This window comes from Cornus florida, unplaced genomic scaffold (genome assembly GCF_030987335.1).
Source record: "Cornus florida cultivar Cherokee Brave unplaced genomic scaffold, ASM3098733v1 CherokeeBrave_3.0.0_Hap2_Chr06, whole genome shotgun sequence".
Lineage (NCBI taxonomy): Eukaryota > Viridiplantae > Streptophyta > Magnoliopsida > Cornales > Cornaceae > Cornus > Cornus florida.
The window spans coordinates 88,433,692-88,449,704 of record NW_026775576.1 but is presented as its reverse complement, the minus strand read 5'-3'; the positions used below and the strand labels follow the sequence as shown (position 1 = coordinate 88,449,704).

General features: G+C 32.7%; 1 protein-coding gene across 1 annotated transcript; it reads right to left on the bottom strand.

Moving 5' to 3' along the window:
* Positions 1-260: 260 nt before the first annotated feature.
* On the bottom strand, positions 261-1,647 carry LOC132314532 (probable WRKY transcription factor 27). The gene is made up of 3 exons (XM_059813386.1): positions 1,244-1,647; positions 751-864; positions 261-633 (listed from the first exon to the last, which is right to left on the bottom strand). The coding sequence occupies exons 1-3, from the start codon at positions 1,645-1,647 to the stop codon at positions 261-263; spliced, it is 891 nt and encodes a 296-aa protein (XP_059669369.1).
* Positions 1,648-16,013: the final 14,366 nt, after the last annotated feature.

Genomic DNA, 16,013 nt, shown 5'->3' with positions numbered 1-16,013 from the left:
CAATCAGTGAGGAACCGCAATATGCACGATGGGGCAATTGCTCCCACTGAGATCTTTATTATTCGTTTATATATATATAACACTTATATATATATATAACACTGCCCCTACGAAAACCTTAAAAATTCACAAATGACCTTAAGAAAAAAATTCTAAATTTTAGAAAGTCTTTTCATTTTCTAGTTCATTAGCTCAACATAATTTTAAAAATTCAGAAAAATACCCATATTTTTTCTCCTCCAAATTGTAAGAATCAAAATTCAAACAAACCACTCATCATCATCACCATCATCATCGTTAACATCCATAATTTCTTCATCCTCGTCGTCTATGACTCCATCTATAGGTTTCTGTGGGACATCACTTTCACCTTCCATCATCATTGGAGTTGGAGAGGAACTTGAAGGATTGAAAATGTTGAGAGGTGGTGCCTCCATTAAGTTCCCTGGAGTGGGCTTGTGAGACGAGGAGGCCTTGTTTCGGGCCTTGACCGCGGCGAGATTCCGGTGAATCAACCGGTGACGAGTGTGTTCACCAATGTAAGTGACCATGAACTTGTCTGCGTTAGAGGAGCTGCGTTCCACATGTTTCCTTGCAGCACAACCTTTTGAGGTGTTACACCTATAATAGTGTCTGTGCAATATCCAAACCAATTAATTAAAAAGAAAATTAATTTTTTAACCAATTTTTTTAAAAAAAAAATCGATAAAAAGAAAATGTAATTAATTAAAATGAGTACTCAATATATACCTTGGATATGGCGTGCCTTTGATGGGTTTCTGACCGTACTTCCTCCACGACCACATGTCAGAAGCGAGCTCCACCTCAGTCATTTCACAAACAATTTTCTTCAGTGGATTCCTCCTATGAAATGAAAATTTGACAACATTAGATATGAGTTTTGAATTGAAATTTTTAAGGCTTATTTGGTTTAATTTTTTAAGAAATTCAGTTGATTGATAATTTTCTAGAAATCTTAGTATTAAAAAAACATCTAATTTTAAATAATAATAGTAATTAAAAAAAAAAAACCGTCTTTTGGTAATTCCCAAACTATTTACATGCATTTACTGTTTTCACAAAAGAGAGAATGACATAGTTTGTCATGAATCAACTCTAAGCTATTTTTTTAGCCAAAAAAAAACTCTAAGCTATTTACATGCCGTCAAATATATATATATATATATATACACACACATCTGCATATACGTAAACACTTATGATGTGTGTGTGTGTTTTTTACCTCCTTGTTGGTACTTTAAGCGTCGGAGCTTGAAATTGTGGTAAAACAAGAGAAGAACCAGGTTGAGAGTTCCAGACATGAGACTGTATTATTTGTTGTTGTGGTTGTGGTTGTGGTTGTGGTTGGTTTTGGAATATTCCATCAAGAGCGGAATTGATGGAGTGATTAGGGTTGATTGGCAATGGGAGGGGCTGAAATGGCTGGTTTGTGTATTCAGTAGTAAGATGAGGAATATCAGGAATACCAAACGGGACATAATCGCTTTCATTGTTGAAGGTCAGTGAAGCCAAATCTGCTAAAGGGTTGTCAACAATGTTGTCGGTGTTGTTGTTGGCGGGGTTGGCGGTGGAGGTGGAGGTGGCGAGACCACTCACCACCGCATGCAAATCCCGGCCATCAGCCATCGACACAAGGAGACTAATTAACTGACTTGAAAGTATCGCTCAGTGAGAGTACTAAGTTTGAGGTGAAAAAGAGAGATGTAGTGAGGAGTGAGGGTTGGAGCAATATACATAGGCCATAGGTTGTTATATATTTATGTATACAAAAATAAAAATAAAAAAATAAATTGATTGCTTTCCAATTTTGAAGAGACATGCAAGTGGATTTTAAGGCAGGGAAAAATCATTAATGCTATGTTTGGGGCACCAGAGTTACAGCTTGGATTTAGAAGAAATTTAGTTACAATTTTAAACTAAATTTTTTCTATTACCAAATTCAAATAATTGATTGGGTGCTTTCAAACAGGAATCGACATCTAACTACTTTGATGCAATTAGTGAGGACTGATGTGACTATTCACATCAAAATAGTTGGCGTTGTCTAATTGTAGAGTTGTGGATTCATTTTTAATTTAAAATTTCACTTTAGTTGTGTTTGATAATTTCATTAAACATATTTCTCTAAATACATAAGTTGTGTTTGTATTTAGATTAAAAATGCAAGATTAATTCTTTTTGGAGTTGTCAAGAATACCCTTTTATGTATTTAGCTGTAAAAAAAAAAATTATATCCATATAATTTTAATTTATATATATACTCAAAATAGAGCCTAATAATTAACTCGATGAAAAGCCAACAAAATCACTTGTTTAACACTAAAAATATCTATTTTGAAATGCTTTTGGTAAAATGATAGTAACATTAGTGGGACGTGAATTTCACTACATGACATCATAGGATGGGATTCACTCATTCATTCACTCACATAATTCTTATTCCACAAATTCCAAATTGCAAAGAAACATTATTACCCAAAGTTTTAATATTTTTACTCCAAACAAGATAAGACTGACATAATTTAATGATGCAACTACAAATATATCCAGCTCACCAGCAATATTATATCGTTAGTGAACTGGATATCTTATTAAAAAATTATTATTTTTTTTTTATCTCTTTCCCTCCCTAGAACTTAATGTCGAAGTTGTTGCACAGTGGGTCACACCTTCGACTCACCTGTACGGCTGGACAACATCTTTGATATGGTGTGTTATAAAGGATATTTGTTCCATATTGAATCGAAAATAGAAAATGAAAGAAATATAAATGAGTGTTTAAAATTTTAAATAAATGTATAAACGTCCACTCATTGCGGCGTGGTCATAGTAATATCTTTCAATGTGTGTGTACGGATCAACTTGTAGTCGGGCTTGGTTTGTAATTTTTCATAAAACTAAACCAATGGGCCTTTTTATAACTCAATTTTCAGAAAACTGTATCAAGCATAATCTTTTGTACAACCTTTTATTTTCAGCTTTATAAAAACAGAAAAATGTTCTTAAATTTACAAACCAAGCATGCCCGTAGTATCAATGTGGTCCCCTTGTATTATAAATTCAATCGCATGTTTATTTAAGAGGAAAAAAAAATGCACATTTACTTACCCAAATTTTTTTTTTTCAATAATATTTGTGCTTGCATTTTGATACCTATGTGTTTGGATGGAGTTTCATTGATTACCCAAATTTGTCTCATCCAATAATATTGAATGTCTTCATGCTATATTTAGAAGTACCGAATAAATATTTTAGAATTGAAATTGATATTAACTAAATGAAACTTTAATAAACTAGTTTTTATCAATTCCAATTTTATGTCGATTCGGTACTTCTAAACGCAACCTCGATATTTTTGGTCAATTATATCATCTGTTTGATGTTCAATACGAATTTCAAGTCCTTCCACCTTCTCCTCCAATGTGATTATTAATACTGTGTGTCCTCTATTTCAACTAATTAATTTTTACTGCATTCAATTCCAACGTGTTGATTTGGTAATCCTAGAGACAACATAAATATTTTTGATCATCATGTGTGTTTCATTCGATAGTAATTAGTAAGATACAAATTTTTTTATATGATCACAATCACGCACACCACCAACAATGCACCACTATGACACCACACAGTCCGGCCACTGTTCACACCATCCGTACGTGTGCATTATAGTGTGTGTTATACACTAGAGCGCACAATTGCTCTATACATTTGATTCTATACATTTGAAAGTATTCTCCTCTCTGCCGTCGTTAGGGACGTTAAAAGTAACGGAGTAATATATTGAAAACTAAAATGCCAAAACTATTTTTCCTTGTCGCAAATGATAAAATGTGTTTTTCTCACTTTTTTTGTTTTGTAGGGGGCGGGCATAAAAAAAAAAAAAATAGAACCCCTCGCAGGTTCGGAGGTGAGGATGGAGTTTGATAAAAATATGCCCCGTCCAGTTATACATATCTTTTTTCTATTACTTTTATTTTTATTTTCATTTTTACTATTTTTTACTATTTCTTTTTTAATAAATTACACCCACACCCCATGAGGTTAGGTCATATTTCACTTATATAAAAATTTTGATTTTAACTTTCATTTACACTCCAAATTGCTTTTTGAACTCTAACACATGTGAAATGACCTATTTACCCTCACTTTTTTCAATACAATTTAATACAAAATTTCTACAAACTAAAATGATAGAAATACCCCCATGTAATACTAATATTCCAAATCACTATTTCTCTTTCATCTATCTAAAAAAAATGGGCCGCAGCCGCAGCACATCACCATCGTCTCCCCTTCCATTGTCATTCAAGTCACTATCGCCATCACAGGTTGGTCGAAGATTCTCATCTCGCCACGGGCGAAACCATGAAGCTTGTTTTATGGTGAAAATCATTAAGAGCAAATCACACACTCTCTTTCCCCGTCAAAGTTCCAAAATACCTTCCTAACAATTACCATACCACAGAACGATCCGATGACCATTGACGTAATTTCCGGCGACGGCGGCAGTGACAACAATCTACAACAATGATGACGACACACCACACCACACCACAAAATGATCCGACAATCATTGACGCAATTTTCAGCGGTGGCGGCAGTGACAACAATCTGTAATAACTATGGCGATCTGCGGCAGCAGCAGCCTCTAAATGGGAAAATGTATCCTCGTCGTAGCTGGGGCTACGACGGCGTCAATTCCGGTGGTGACGGTGCAAATGGTGTTGCGCGCCTTCGAATTCCGACGAGGAACAAGTAATCTCGTCGAACTAGCTACCCTCGGCGGGTATTATGCTGCGCTGAGATGGGAGCTGCGGTGCGGCGTGGGATTCACAGCCGTCGAAGAGCAGCGATTTGTAGGTTTTAGGTAGAGTTTCCTTCTAGCAGAGGTCCAAAGTGACCTGCGATGTTGGATTCACAGGTGCGGATGATGGAATTGGGATGCGATGGGATGTTTGTCAGGTCGGGAATGTTCAAAAGCAGTGACCGGGCGAGGCGTGCTTGGGCAATTGTTTAGATCCAGCTGCCCTGACTTGCCCAAAGGCACAGAAGGCAGCAGTGGAGCGGAAGATGCCACCGACGATGATGGAGGAGGAGGAGCCAATGATGCCGTCGACTGGTCAGAAAGTAGACGGCACACAACCACCACATAGATATGTAGTGTGTTTATATATATATATATATATATATATATATAGTGTATATATGTGTGTTTGATTGTATTTATTAATTTTGTGTATAAATTAAGGTTTGGTGAGGGAGGGGAAAAGATTGTATATGTGTGCGAGTGTGTATATATATGTATGTGACTGGTGATTGGTTTTGGAGGTGGCCACCATGGGTCTGTAACATTCTTGGTTTTAGAGAAGATGGGCGTGTGTATACAGTTGTTAACCAAATTAATTTTTGTAGAGAGCGAGAGAGAGAGAGAGAGAGTAAAGAGTAAAGAGGAGTAAAGTTGGGTGAAGGGTATTTTTGTCCTAAAAAAATTAAAACATCATTCTTGTAAGTCAATAATTAGTCAACGGGGGCAATTAACATAGTTATTTTGCATGTAAAAGTACTCTGGGGGTGTGAATGAAATACTAAACCACTAATTCAAATATAAGTGAAATTTAAAACCAAAATATTTATCTAGCTGAAATATGTCATAACCTCAGGGGTCTGAGTGTAATTTATCCTTTTTTTTTGGGTTTCTTTTCAATGGGCTTCAATTTTTTTCGGTTGCTATTTATTTTGCTATCCAAATAGTTAATGGGCTTAGGCCCGTAATAGTAAATGCATAAATGGGGTAGAATGGGCAAGGATTCACTTATGACATGCACGGGTTTTGAGAAATAAACCCGTTCCAGGTATGGGCCGGGAATGAAATTTTCATTAATTAAACGGGCGGGTACGAGTTTAGACAAACTTATGTCATACCTGTCCCGTTGCCATCCTTACCTGGCTCCGCTCAGTCTTCATATCATTCATATAAAGGCTCAATTGTAGTTTTAACAGAAACTCCGACGAGTGTCCTACGCTCGCTCCATCAAAGTAATGACCGACGAGAGTCTAATGCTTCATATATGACATTCAAAATTACATCATTCTCTAACTATTCCATGTATATTTGTTAACTTCTTTTCTGCTAACATGAGATTTTTTTTTTTTTTTTTTAACTGAAAAAAAAGCATGAGAATTTTTTTCTGGATTAATATGAGAATTGACATTTGTTTTGTAATTCAAACGGCAATACATTATGATAAAATGGAATGTGTCATAGGACTAGATTTTGCCATTAAAGGTATTATTTTCTTTACTTTTTGACGTAGGACAATTTTATTAGAGTATTTTCACTCGAATATTCAAATTTTATATGTATTTGAGATGAGTCTGGGCACTCCAAGTCCTACGGGAGACTCTTATCCAACTAGGCTGCCAGGTATCATATCTATCTATCTATATATATATATATATATAAGAACTCCATATGATATATCAAATTTGTTAATTTATTAATATTTTGGCATATCTTTATTCAACCGCTAGTTTTATCCAACTACTATAAAACGGGTAATTTATTTCAATAATTCATTTGGCATATCAACCAAATTTGACATATTTGATTCCATGCCGAATGCCAACTAGGTATTTGGCTATTGTGTAGAGGAGTTATTCATGCCAAATATAATTGTTGAATGCACCACCTAGGAATTGAAGATAGAGTGGAGACGCCCTAAGGTTTTATGTTTTATTTTTATTTTTATAATTTTTAGAGAGTTTAATTTTAGGCTGTTTCTTTATATTTTTAGTTTCATTCTACCTTTAGTTTCTTTATATTTTTAGTTTACTTAAACAATTAGTTTCCTTTAAGGTATTAGCTAGGTTTCTTGGTGACTGAATTTTATATCTATTATAAATACATGCATATATCGCGAGGGCAGAATTAATTAATTCAATTATCAGTATAATATTAAATTTTTCTATGAAATTTTTTTGACTCGGTGAATTCAATTCAATGTTACCCTACTTTGTGAATTCAAAGCTACCACTTGTTCCTTTGTGAACAAATTCATAACTTTTGTCATGCGAACTGGTTTCACAGCTTCTGCATGCTGTCACTGTTTTAAATTATACAAATGTAAAGGTGAAAAGGGCACATGCAGCTAAGTTTGAACAAGTGAGAAGCATTAACAACATCATACGTGGCTAGCATGCACATGCTACAATAGAAGCTTTACACGTGACAGAAATGCACAAATATATTATATATATATGTTTTATGCTTACAGGCGAAATCAAATCTTATACGTGGCACACATGTATACATGACTAGCATGCATACAATTTCGAATCTTACACGTGACAAGCATGCATACGGTACAACGCACATCAAAATTTACACGTGACAGACATGCATACGGTACAACATACAAGATTTACACATGACAAACATGCACACATATATGCATAACAAATATGTACTTCTCTCTAGAGGGAAAGAGGGGGAGCAATGGAGGTTCAGAGAGAAAAGGTGAATGAGGGAGAGGAATCAAGATGGAGGAAGTCGCCACATGTATTTTGATCGTACAACATTGGAAGACGTCTTTTAAATCAATGCCCACTAGTTCATTTTCATAACATTTTTGCATATGTAACTTATCATATATATATATATATATATATATATATAGGAGTATTGATACATTTTTTACTTAATTTCCTTACTGTTTGAAACAACAATTTTTTTCCCCAGACATAGGAGTATTGGTTCTGATTTGAACAAAATAATACACAAGATATAGCGAATTTCTACCGACTATTCAAATTTTGCTGGAGTATACATGCAGTGGGTCAGGTATGTATGATAATGTAAGATTCTATAATTGTTTCTTCTCCCCGAGTAAGGATTCTCTGTTGTGTAGTACAGTCGTTGAGTACTGTGATTAAAACACACACTACTATGTGTTTCAATCACAACTCTCAATGCGTCCACTGCAGAGTTACAACAGAGAATCCTTGTTGTTTTTCATTACACGAGATTTTATATATATTCATTACATGTTCATGATGTTTGCCATTTGATAGATTTAGTACTATAAAAAATTGTGGATTATCTTTTATAAATTTTGTTGTTCTTTTCTTGACAAGATTCTCTTAATTAGGTTTGTATACTGGAATAACATATAATTTTAAATCACAAACAAGATTGTCAAGAAGATGTAGAGAATGTTGCACCACTAACACTTGCACATAAGAAATACAGATCGATTTAGGACAATTCCTTACATGCATGCCCCTCATATATATATATATATTGGGATCTCATTTACATATTTACGGCTCTATTATGCTATATTGTTGTGTTAACTTTCTTTAGTTGTTTGTATATTATTATATATTGATCATTTGTTGTTAACTGCGTGTCTTTGGGTCCTCTAAAAGCTAACTAATTGAACAAACACATTTAATTAGGAGAAGAAAAAAAAAAAAAAGAATTAATCAACCAAACACCTATTAATAATTGAGTCAATACAAACATATACATCACATTTCGTGTTTATTAGAAGAAACTGATTTTAAAGTCGAAGAGTTTGACAGAATTTTTTAATCGAATACATTTTGATTTTTTATTAACATTTTATAACCAATGAAAATGTATTCGGTAAATGACTTTTGCCTAACTCTTCGGCTTAAATATCACTAATGTTCCATGATAGACTTTCTTCAAACTAATTCAATATGATATTAAATGTCAGGTCACTATCACTACAACAAATGGTGTTATTTCCAACCCCAAAAGGGGTCGTAAAAGCCAAAAAATAGTGTCGGAAAAGGGTATTAACGACCCCAAATAGGGGTTGCATCTTGTGTCAGCAATGGTTGGGTCGCAAATGCCATATGAATCTCTGACTCCTTATAGGGGTCGGAAATAACACTATTATTGACTTCTATTTAGCGTCGCGAATGCTGGAGTCGCAAAAGTCGTACTAATTTCCGACCCCCCAAAGGGGTCGGAAATAACCCTATTACTAACGCCAAATTGGCGTCGCTAATATGTTGGTATTTATGACACAATAGGGCGTCGAAAATAGCCTCTTATTTGCGACTCCTTAGATGGAGTCACAAAAGCCTACACAGTTTAACTCAAAACAACTTATTACTGACTCTCTTTGGTGTCGCAAAAGGGTTAAAAATTATATTTTAAATAATCTAGATGCAAAGCAGTAGCATATATTCCATATCAATCACAATTCAACAAAAATTGGTCCCTGAGATTCAATACCAACAAAAATGGATCATCACTAAACCGATATTTATAACAACAAAAATGGATCATAACCAAACCGATATTTATAACAAAAATACAATTCAGTAACATATGTTCTAATGATCACCAAAGCTTATAATCAACACATGTTCAACAAAAATAATGATCACCCAAGCCACAAATATTGTTTCCATATATTTAGTCACAATTGTTTCCTATGGAGAGCTTGGTGGTGGAACATTGCTTTGAGAGAGCAACCCCTTTAGAATCATACTCATCTTAGCTTCTAATCTTTGCTCCATATTGGTTTCCATATCCTTGATTACTTCAATAGCATTAGCATATTTCTTTTCAGCTGCAATCCTAAGTTTTCTTTCATTCTCTAGCTCCGCAGTAGGATGGGTTGGTGGGGGTTTCACTCCATACCCCTAGCCACAAATATATTTGGGCTTCTTCTCAAGAACTTTGACGAAGGCTTGCTTCTCCTTTTCAAGTCTATCTCCATCTGTAGGATCTAAAGCCTGTACTGTTGCAACCAGCTCCCCCTACATAGGAAACAAAATCAAATATCTGCAAACAAAAAAGAAACTAAAAGCGCAATAACATCATACATGTGGCAAACAATAGGCGGAAGAAAAGATTTGGATTTTCTGTACTAAGTGTTCAATTCTATATTACCAAGAATCAAATAATTATTCTTCAATGAAACATCCATACATAGCATACACAAATGAATTATATTGATGATGAGTGTTTATCTAAATCCAAACGAATGCAGACTTTATAGCATTTGAAGCTTCTATATATTCTTTAGTGATTTTTTTCATTCTTAATAAGCTTATAAGCACATCAGCTAGATGATGAGTGCTTATCTAAATCCAAATGAATGCAGACTTTCTAGCATTTGAGGCTTCTATATATTTCTTTAGTGATTTTTATTCATTCTTAATAAGGTTGTGTATCTTGTGAAAAAAAGTAATCTGTCTATCTTATAGAAGTGTAGTTTAAATGTTTCTGCTTAAATGGTTTCAACTTTAAATTTACAGATCTCTAAGTCTTTATTTGAAATTTTAATTACGTTATTTTGGAATGTTATTATTTCCATAATCTCAACTACTTATAAAGCATTTTCATTTTTGACAACGTGCTCCAACAAAATAAAGATAATATTGTTATCGTTGTTGATTGATTCTAAATAATAAAAACTTGAAAGACTAAGATTGATTGCAACCCTGAATTGATCCAAATACAGTACATTTGGTCATTATACAGAATAAAAAGGGCCTAATGATTTGTGTCATATGCACCCAATGCCTAGAGAAAGAAATGTAAAAGAGCTACTTTACTTTTGTCATATGCAGTACTGTGAATGTGCTCTGCATTCTCCATATCAAAAATTGGCATGTATATTAACACTGAAGCAAAATAATATTATCTATTAATATGTTACAATCCAAATCACAATGAATTTATTACCAAAAAAAAAAAACTGTCATTACATATCAATGAAAAAAACAAAACAACTTTGAGAGAAAACTCGTATGGAGCCATTCTATGACACCAGCAGAAACCAGCCTGTACACAGTGTACAAAAAAACTAAGAAAGCTTAATTTACATATCCAGACCTCTGGAACCCGGAACATCTATCCACTGTAACTGGAGTTCAACCTCACCACACTCAACGTTTCGCTCCTGATGTTTCAAAGAAACTTGTTCTAGATACTAATAGGAAAGAAAAATTGGTTTATGAGACAATTAATTACTAAAGTATTTCAAATATGTTGTTTTCTTTCTGTATTTATTTTAATTAGCTAAGCAAACTGTTACGTAGGAGTTTTGAAATTGCTTAAATTATGCACTAATTTAAACCTTGATTTAGCATGCGGCATTAAAAAGAAAATTCAATTTCTAGGTCTTTCTCTATCATATTATACAGATAATGTGTTAATCTGTCCGAAGCTGTAAATTAGGATAGAGTTTTGCATTTGATTTAGTAACTACTGAACTTTCTGCCAAAAGTTACCTAATAGGATCTTGGTCACGAGTAAATGAGGGGAACAACTGAAGTGACAACAACAGAAGCTTCTTATAAATAAGTAGGTTTGATGAACTGTGCTTCATTTATCCTCTTTTTGGCAGAATACTTTATTCTCTTTAACATTTTTGTGCAGTTGACCAAATGAAAATTTGATCTTGTATCATTGTTCCTTTTTTTAAAATACAGGAAGAGGAAAGGTATTCTTACTATTGAAAGTGCTCTCTTTTATTCCTAATAATACTAGCTACTACAGTTCACAACCCTGCTAACAAAAACAGGGCATACAAGAACAAAGAGAATACAATTTAAAAAAGAAAGATATTCAACAGTCCAACAACAGCAAAATATAATTAAAATGTAGCAGCAGCAAATTCACTTCTATTCTCTATAATATGGACAAGCGAAATACAAAACAAAGTATGTGTTTTACCTTCCAAGGTAGCAGGCAGTAATATCAGTTCAATGAACAGCAAGCTAGCTGAAAGAAAGCCACAGTCAAAAAAAAAAAAAAATCAAACGATTTGTAAAAGACAATGAAATGAAGAACATAATCAAATCAAAACTCCAAAAATTATTTTGCAAACCAACCATGTTGATTATCAAATTATTTGTGGTGTATTGTTTGTACATTCCATACTCTGTGCTTCAAAGGTATTATCAAGCAACCATTTAGAAAAAATTCACAAACTCAATTTGATGTGCAGATTCACATCATTAAAACTACAATCAGTTGGTTCAAATTTCAATTTGATGTTGGCGATTCTTCAATAATATATTTGAATTTTGTATAAGCTAATCATCGTTTTCTTTGGTTTGCCTAAGCATTCAAATTTATACAAATATATATCTATGTGTGTGTGTGTGTGTATATATATATATATATATATTGAACTTTCATTTCTAAACTTCCTGCCTACACACATAGTCACAGACACGCACACATATAGGTACATAGAACCCAAAAAAAATGAAAATGCAAGAAGAAAAAAAAAAAGTAGAGTAAAATTACGGCGAGTGAAGAAGTTCAACAGAGAACGTACCAGAGAAGAGTGAGTGAGTGAGATTTGTGGAACTCTTGGTTACCTCAACGGGTTAGGGAACACACTTTGGAAACATTCTCGCAACTCGCGTTAAAGAAAATCGACGGGAGATAAGATCTAGAAACCATACAGATTAACCATCACATCTAAAAGCCTTGAAGACCAAAATTGAAGCAAAAAAATTCACAAACTCTTATTCTGTTCTTCAAATCTCAAACGATAGTACAAACTCACCGTACAAACTCGAGGACGAAGAGTACAAACGATCGTTGATGAAATGCTTGATGATCAGAAGGCAAACGATTGACGATGAACAAATTGCGATTCGAGCTGAAATGGAGTTAAAGAATTTTGGGGAAAATGCATGGTGTGGTTATCGGCGACCCAAAGACAGTCTAACAAATTATCTGAAAAAAAATTTAAAAGTAATAATAGATCTGGGGAATATACGGTGTCGTTTAGACTTTTCCAACCCCCCTTAGCGTGGATAAAAACCAATTTTACCATTTTGCCCCCAAAAAAACTCGGGGACCCAAAAAAAAAGGCGGGGAGGTGAATAAAAAATGGAGGGAATGGTGTATTTCCGGCCCCTACTAGTGGGCGTCGGAATTGACCCCCTTATTTCTGACTCCAAAAATTTAGAGTCACTAAAAGGGAGTTTTTCTAACTAAATTTTGGGTGTCGGAAAAGAGTGGCGTCCCAAAAACCACCTTTTGTTGTAGTGTATGATATTAAATGTCACTAATTGATGTGAAATTTTTTATAACATACTTATCCATATTTATAAGTGACATTTAATACCAAATTGAATTTTTTATGACATACTCATCCATATTTATAAGTGACATTTAATATCAAATTAAATTAGTTTATCTCGAATAAAGTCTCTCATTAAAGATGGAATGAAAATTTTTGATGATTCTAATTCGAATATATTTGTTATTTTATGTGAGTGAAGAATGCCATCATTATAACGTCATTAAATATAATGATGACATCATAATTGCTTTTCACTTTTGAGGACACATGCAAGTGGTTTTTGGGACCTTAAGTTCCATAGCCAGTATGTTTGATGTTTGGAAGTATCGAGTCGGTTCCTTGAAATTATAATGGAAGAAAATTTTATTCAAAATTTATTTTTTTGATAAGTAATTTTTCTTCCATTTCAATTTCAAATCGTGAATTCCATACTTGTGAACGTAACTTTTAAAATATTTTTAAACATAAGGAAGTGTTTATCACAAATTACAACAGAACAAACCTAGGTGGTGATCTGAAAACATTAATATTAATTAATTGAACACAAAAAAAATTATGTTCATGCATGCATGGGGCATTAAATACAACTAAAATAATTTCAAATTTGTAACAATTACAAATGTGAAATAATTCTAGTTGTGTTTAATGCCAAATGCATGAACATATTTTTTTGAGTTGTCAAGAATACCCTTATATGTATTTAATTGTAGGAAAAAAAAATAACCATATAATAATATTAATATTTATACTCCAAATTAAGCCTAATAATTAACTCATGAAAAGCCAAAATAATCACTTGTTAACACTAAAAGTTTCTAGCTTGAATCCTAAAAAATATATGCCAATCGTTAAAAAAATCAAATAAGAACTCAAACTTAACTCGAGAATATAATTTCTTAAATATTTATGATCGACTGCATACTTAAATCCTATTTACACCATTTCACTATATATAAGGTTATATAGTTTTACATTGACTATATGCCGTTTTATGTATTTTTATTATTATATCAGTGTTAGTTTTATTTTCTTATATTAAAAGTTAATAGAAAGTTCAAATTTGAAAATAAAATATGAAGAATTTGGAAATAAATTATGAAGCTAACCTCAAAATCTTATAGTCAAAGACTTGAATATCGACCATTAATAGCTAGAAAATATGATTTTAATAATTATACTTGGATAACATTGTAGTTGCATCATTAAATTTCACCAGACTTATCTTATTAGAGTGTAAATCATGTTAGACAAATCTGATGGCATGGTTTGCACTCTAACAAGACAAGTCTGATGGAATTTAATGATGCAATATCCATCCAACTGATGTATTGGCTGAATGTGATAATCCCTTATTAGGAGTTCCTTTCTTTCTCATCTCTCTCCCTTTCTAAAATTTAGTGTCATTCCCATAAAAAATTTGAACAAAAATCGAGTTGTTCGGTTTAGATCCACTCAAATCCCACTCATAAGCTGCTCTCAAAACTTGGTTTTGATCAAGAAAACTTTGGGTCAAAATTGAGTGGCTTTCACTAAGCTTTTAGGCGGGTTTATGTTGGAAAGCATTTCTCTACAAGAGTAGACCAACCTTTTATATTTAATTGCTCAAAACCGTTTTAAAAAATTCAATCCAAAATAACTAATGATCAAATGTGGGCTTGGCAGTTTGTCGGATTCGTTAGTTTGAAATGTCGTTATAGGTGAATATAAAAATCATTGCATTCTATGAGACAAGTGCAATTGAGACGTTTAACACTAATGATGCATAAATTGTTTGAAGGACATGGAATATAATTATAGCCTCGAACTATAAATTCTTTAATAATTTTTATTTAATTAATTATTCTGAATTGCACATTAGTTGTTTAATTTGACATATTGATACAATCTTGCATAATCTTAAATAGTATAACACGTAAGCATATAGTTTCCAACATGCAGGTGATCTACACAAATTTTTATTTTATTTTATTTTATTTATTTATTTAAAAGGTAAGGTGATCTAGACATTGATGATACACAGGTTTGCTAGAGGTGAATATTTCAAAGGATTGAATTTTCTGTATCAGAATTTCAGCCCAGGCTCATATCATTTTCATCCCAAGTTCTCGGGGATTTCATTTTCATCCGAAGTTCTTGTTACAATTTCAAAGTACCAATTTCACAGTAAATAAATAAGTAGCTTTTTAAATTTACAGTCCAATCTATGGTTGAAATTTGTTATAACTGCAAGGGTTGTGAGTAAAAAATACTCTTATAGTATGCATATTTAAAAAAATTCCTAATATTCAAATTTGGAGCAAATAAGAACTTAAATGCTGAAAAGATTAAAGTGCCCATCTATAACTAAATAAAAAAATAGGTAAAAAAACTAATGAAATGTGAAATAAATAAATTGTTCATCTTTTTATAAATATAATATAGGGTTGTGGATAAAAAACACCCTTGTGGTATGCATATAAAATATATAACTTCCTGTACATTCTAAACTTCCTTAATATTCAATTTTGATGCAAATAAAGACCTGAATGTTGAAAAGACTAAAGCATCCCTCTACAACTGAATAAAAAATAGGTAAAAAAACTAATTAAATGTAACAAGTGTGTGTATATATATATAAGGACATTATAGGAAAAGACAATGGTATTTTTAAAATTTTATATCTTAAAAATGTAATGTGCAACGCCCATGAATACATTTTTAACAAAAGAATAACATTAAGACATTTTTTGCCACATTTTTTTCAAACTTAACGGACTTATATACTCAAAATAAAAAATATGAGTGTTATTTGCCCAAGATGTAAACATTAGGGGTGTTTTTTCTCACCTTGCCCTTGTAAGTACATTATAGAAAGAAATAAGAGTATTTTCGAAATTTTATATTTTTTTGATCTTTTTT

What these genes read in the sequence shown, in the direction of transcription:
- LOC132314532 (XM_059813386.1), bottom strand. Translation starts at nt 1,647, where the DNA reads ATGGCTGATGGCCGGGATTTGCATGCGGTGGTGAGTGGTCTCGCCACC. An exon ending in CTTAAAGTACCAACAAGGAG is followed by an intron (nt 865 to 1,243) that starts GTAAAAAACACA and finishes TTCATTTCATAG; the next exon opens with GAGGAATCCACTGAAGAAAA. An exon ending in AAAGGCACGCCATATCCAAG is followed by an intron (nt 634 to 750) that starts GTATATATTGAG and finishes GATATTGCACAG; the next exon opens with ACACTATTATAGGTGTAACA.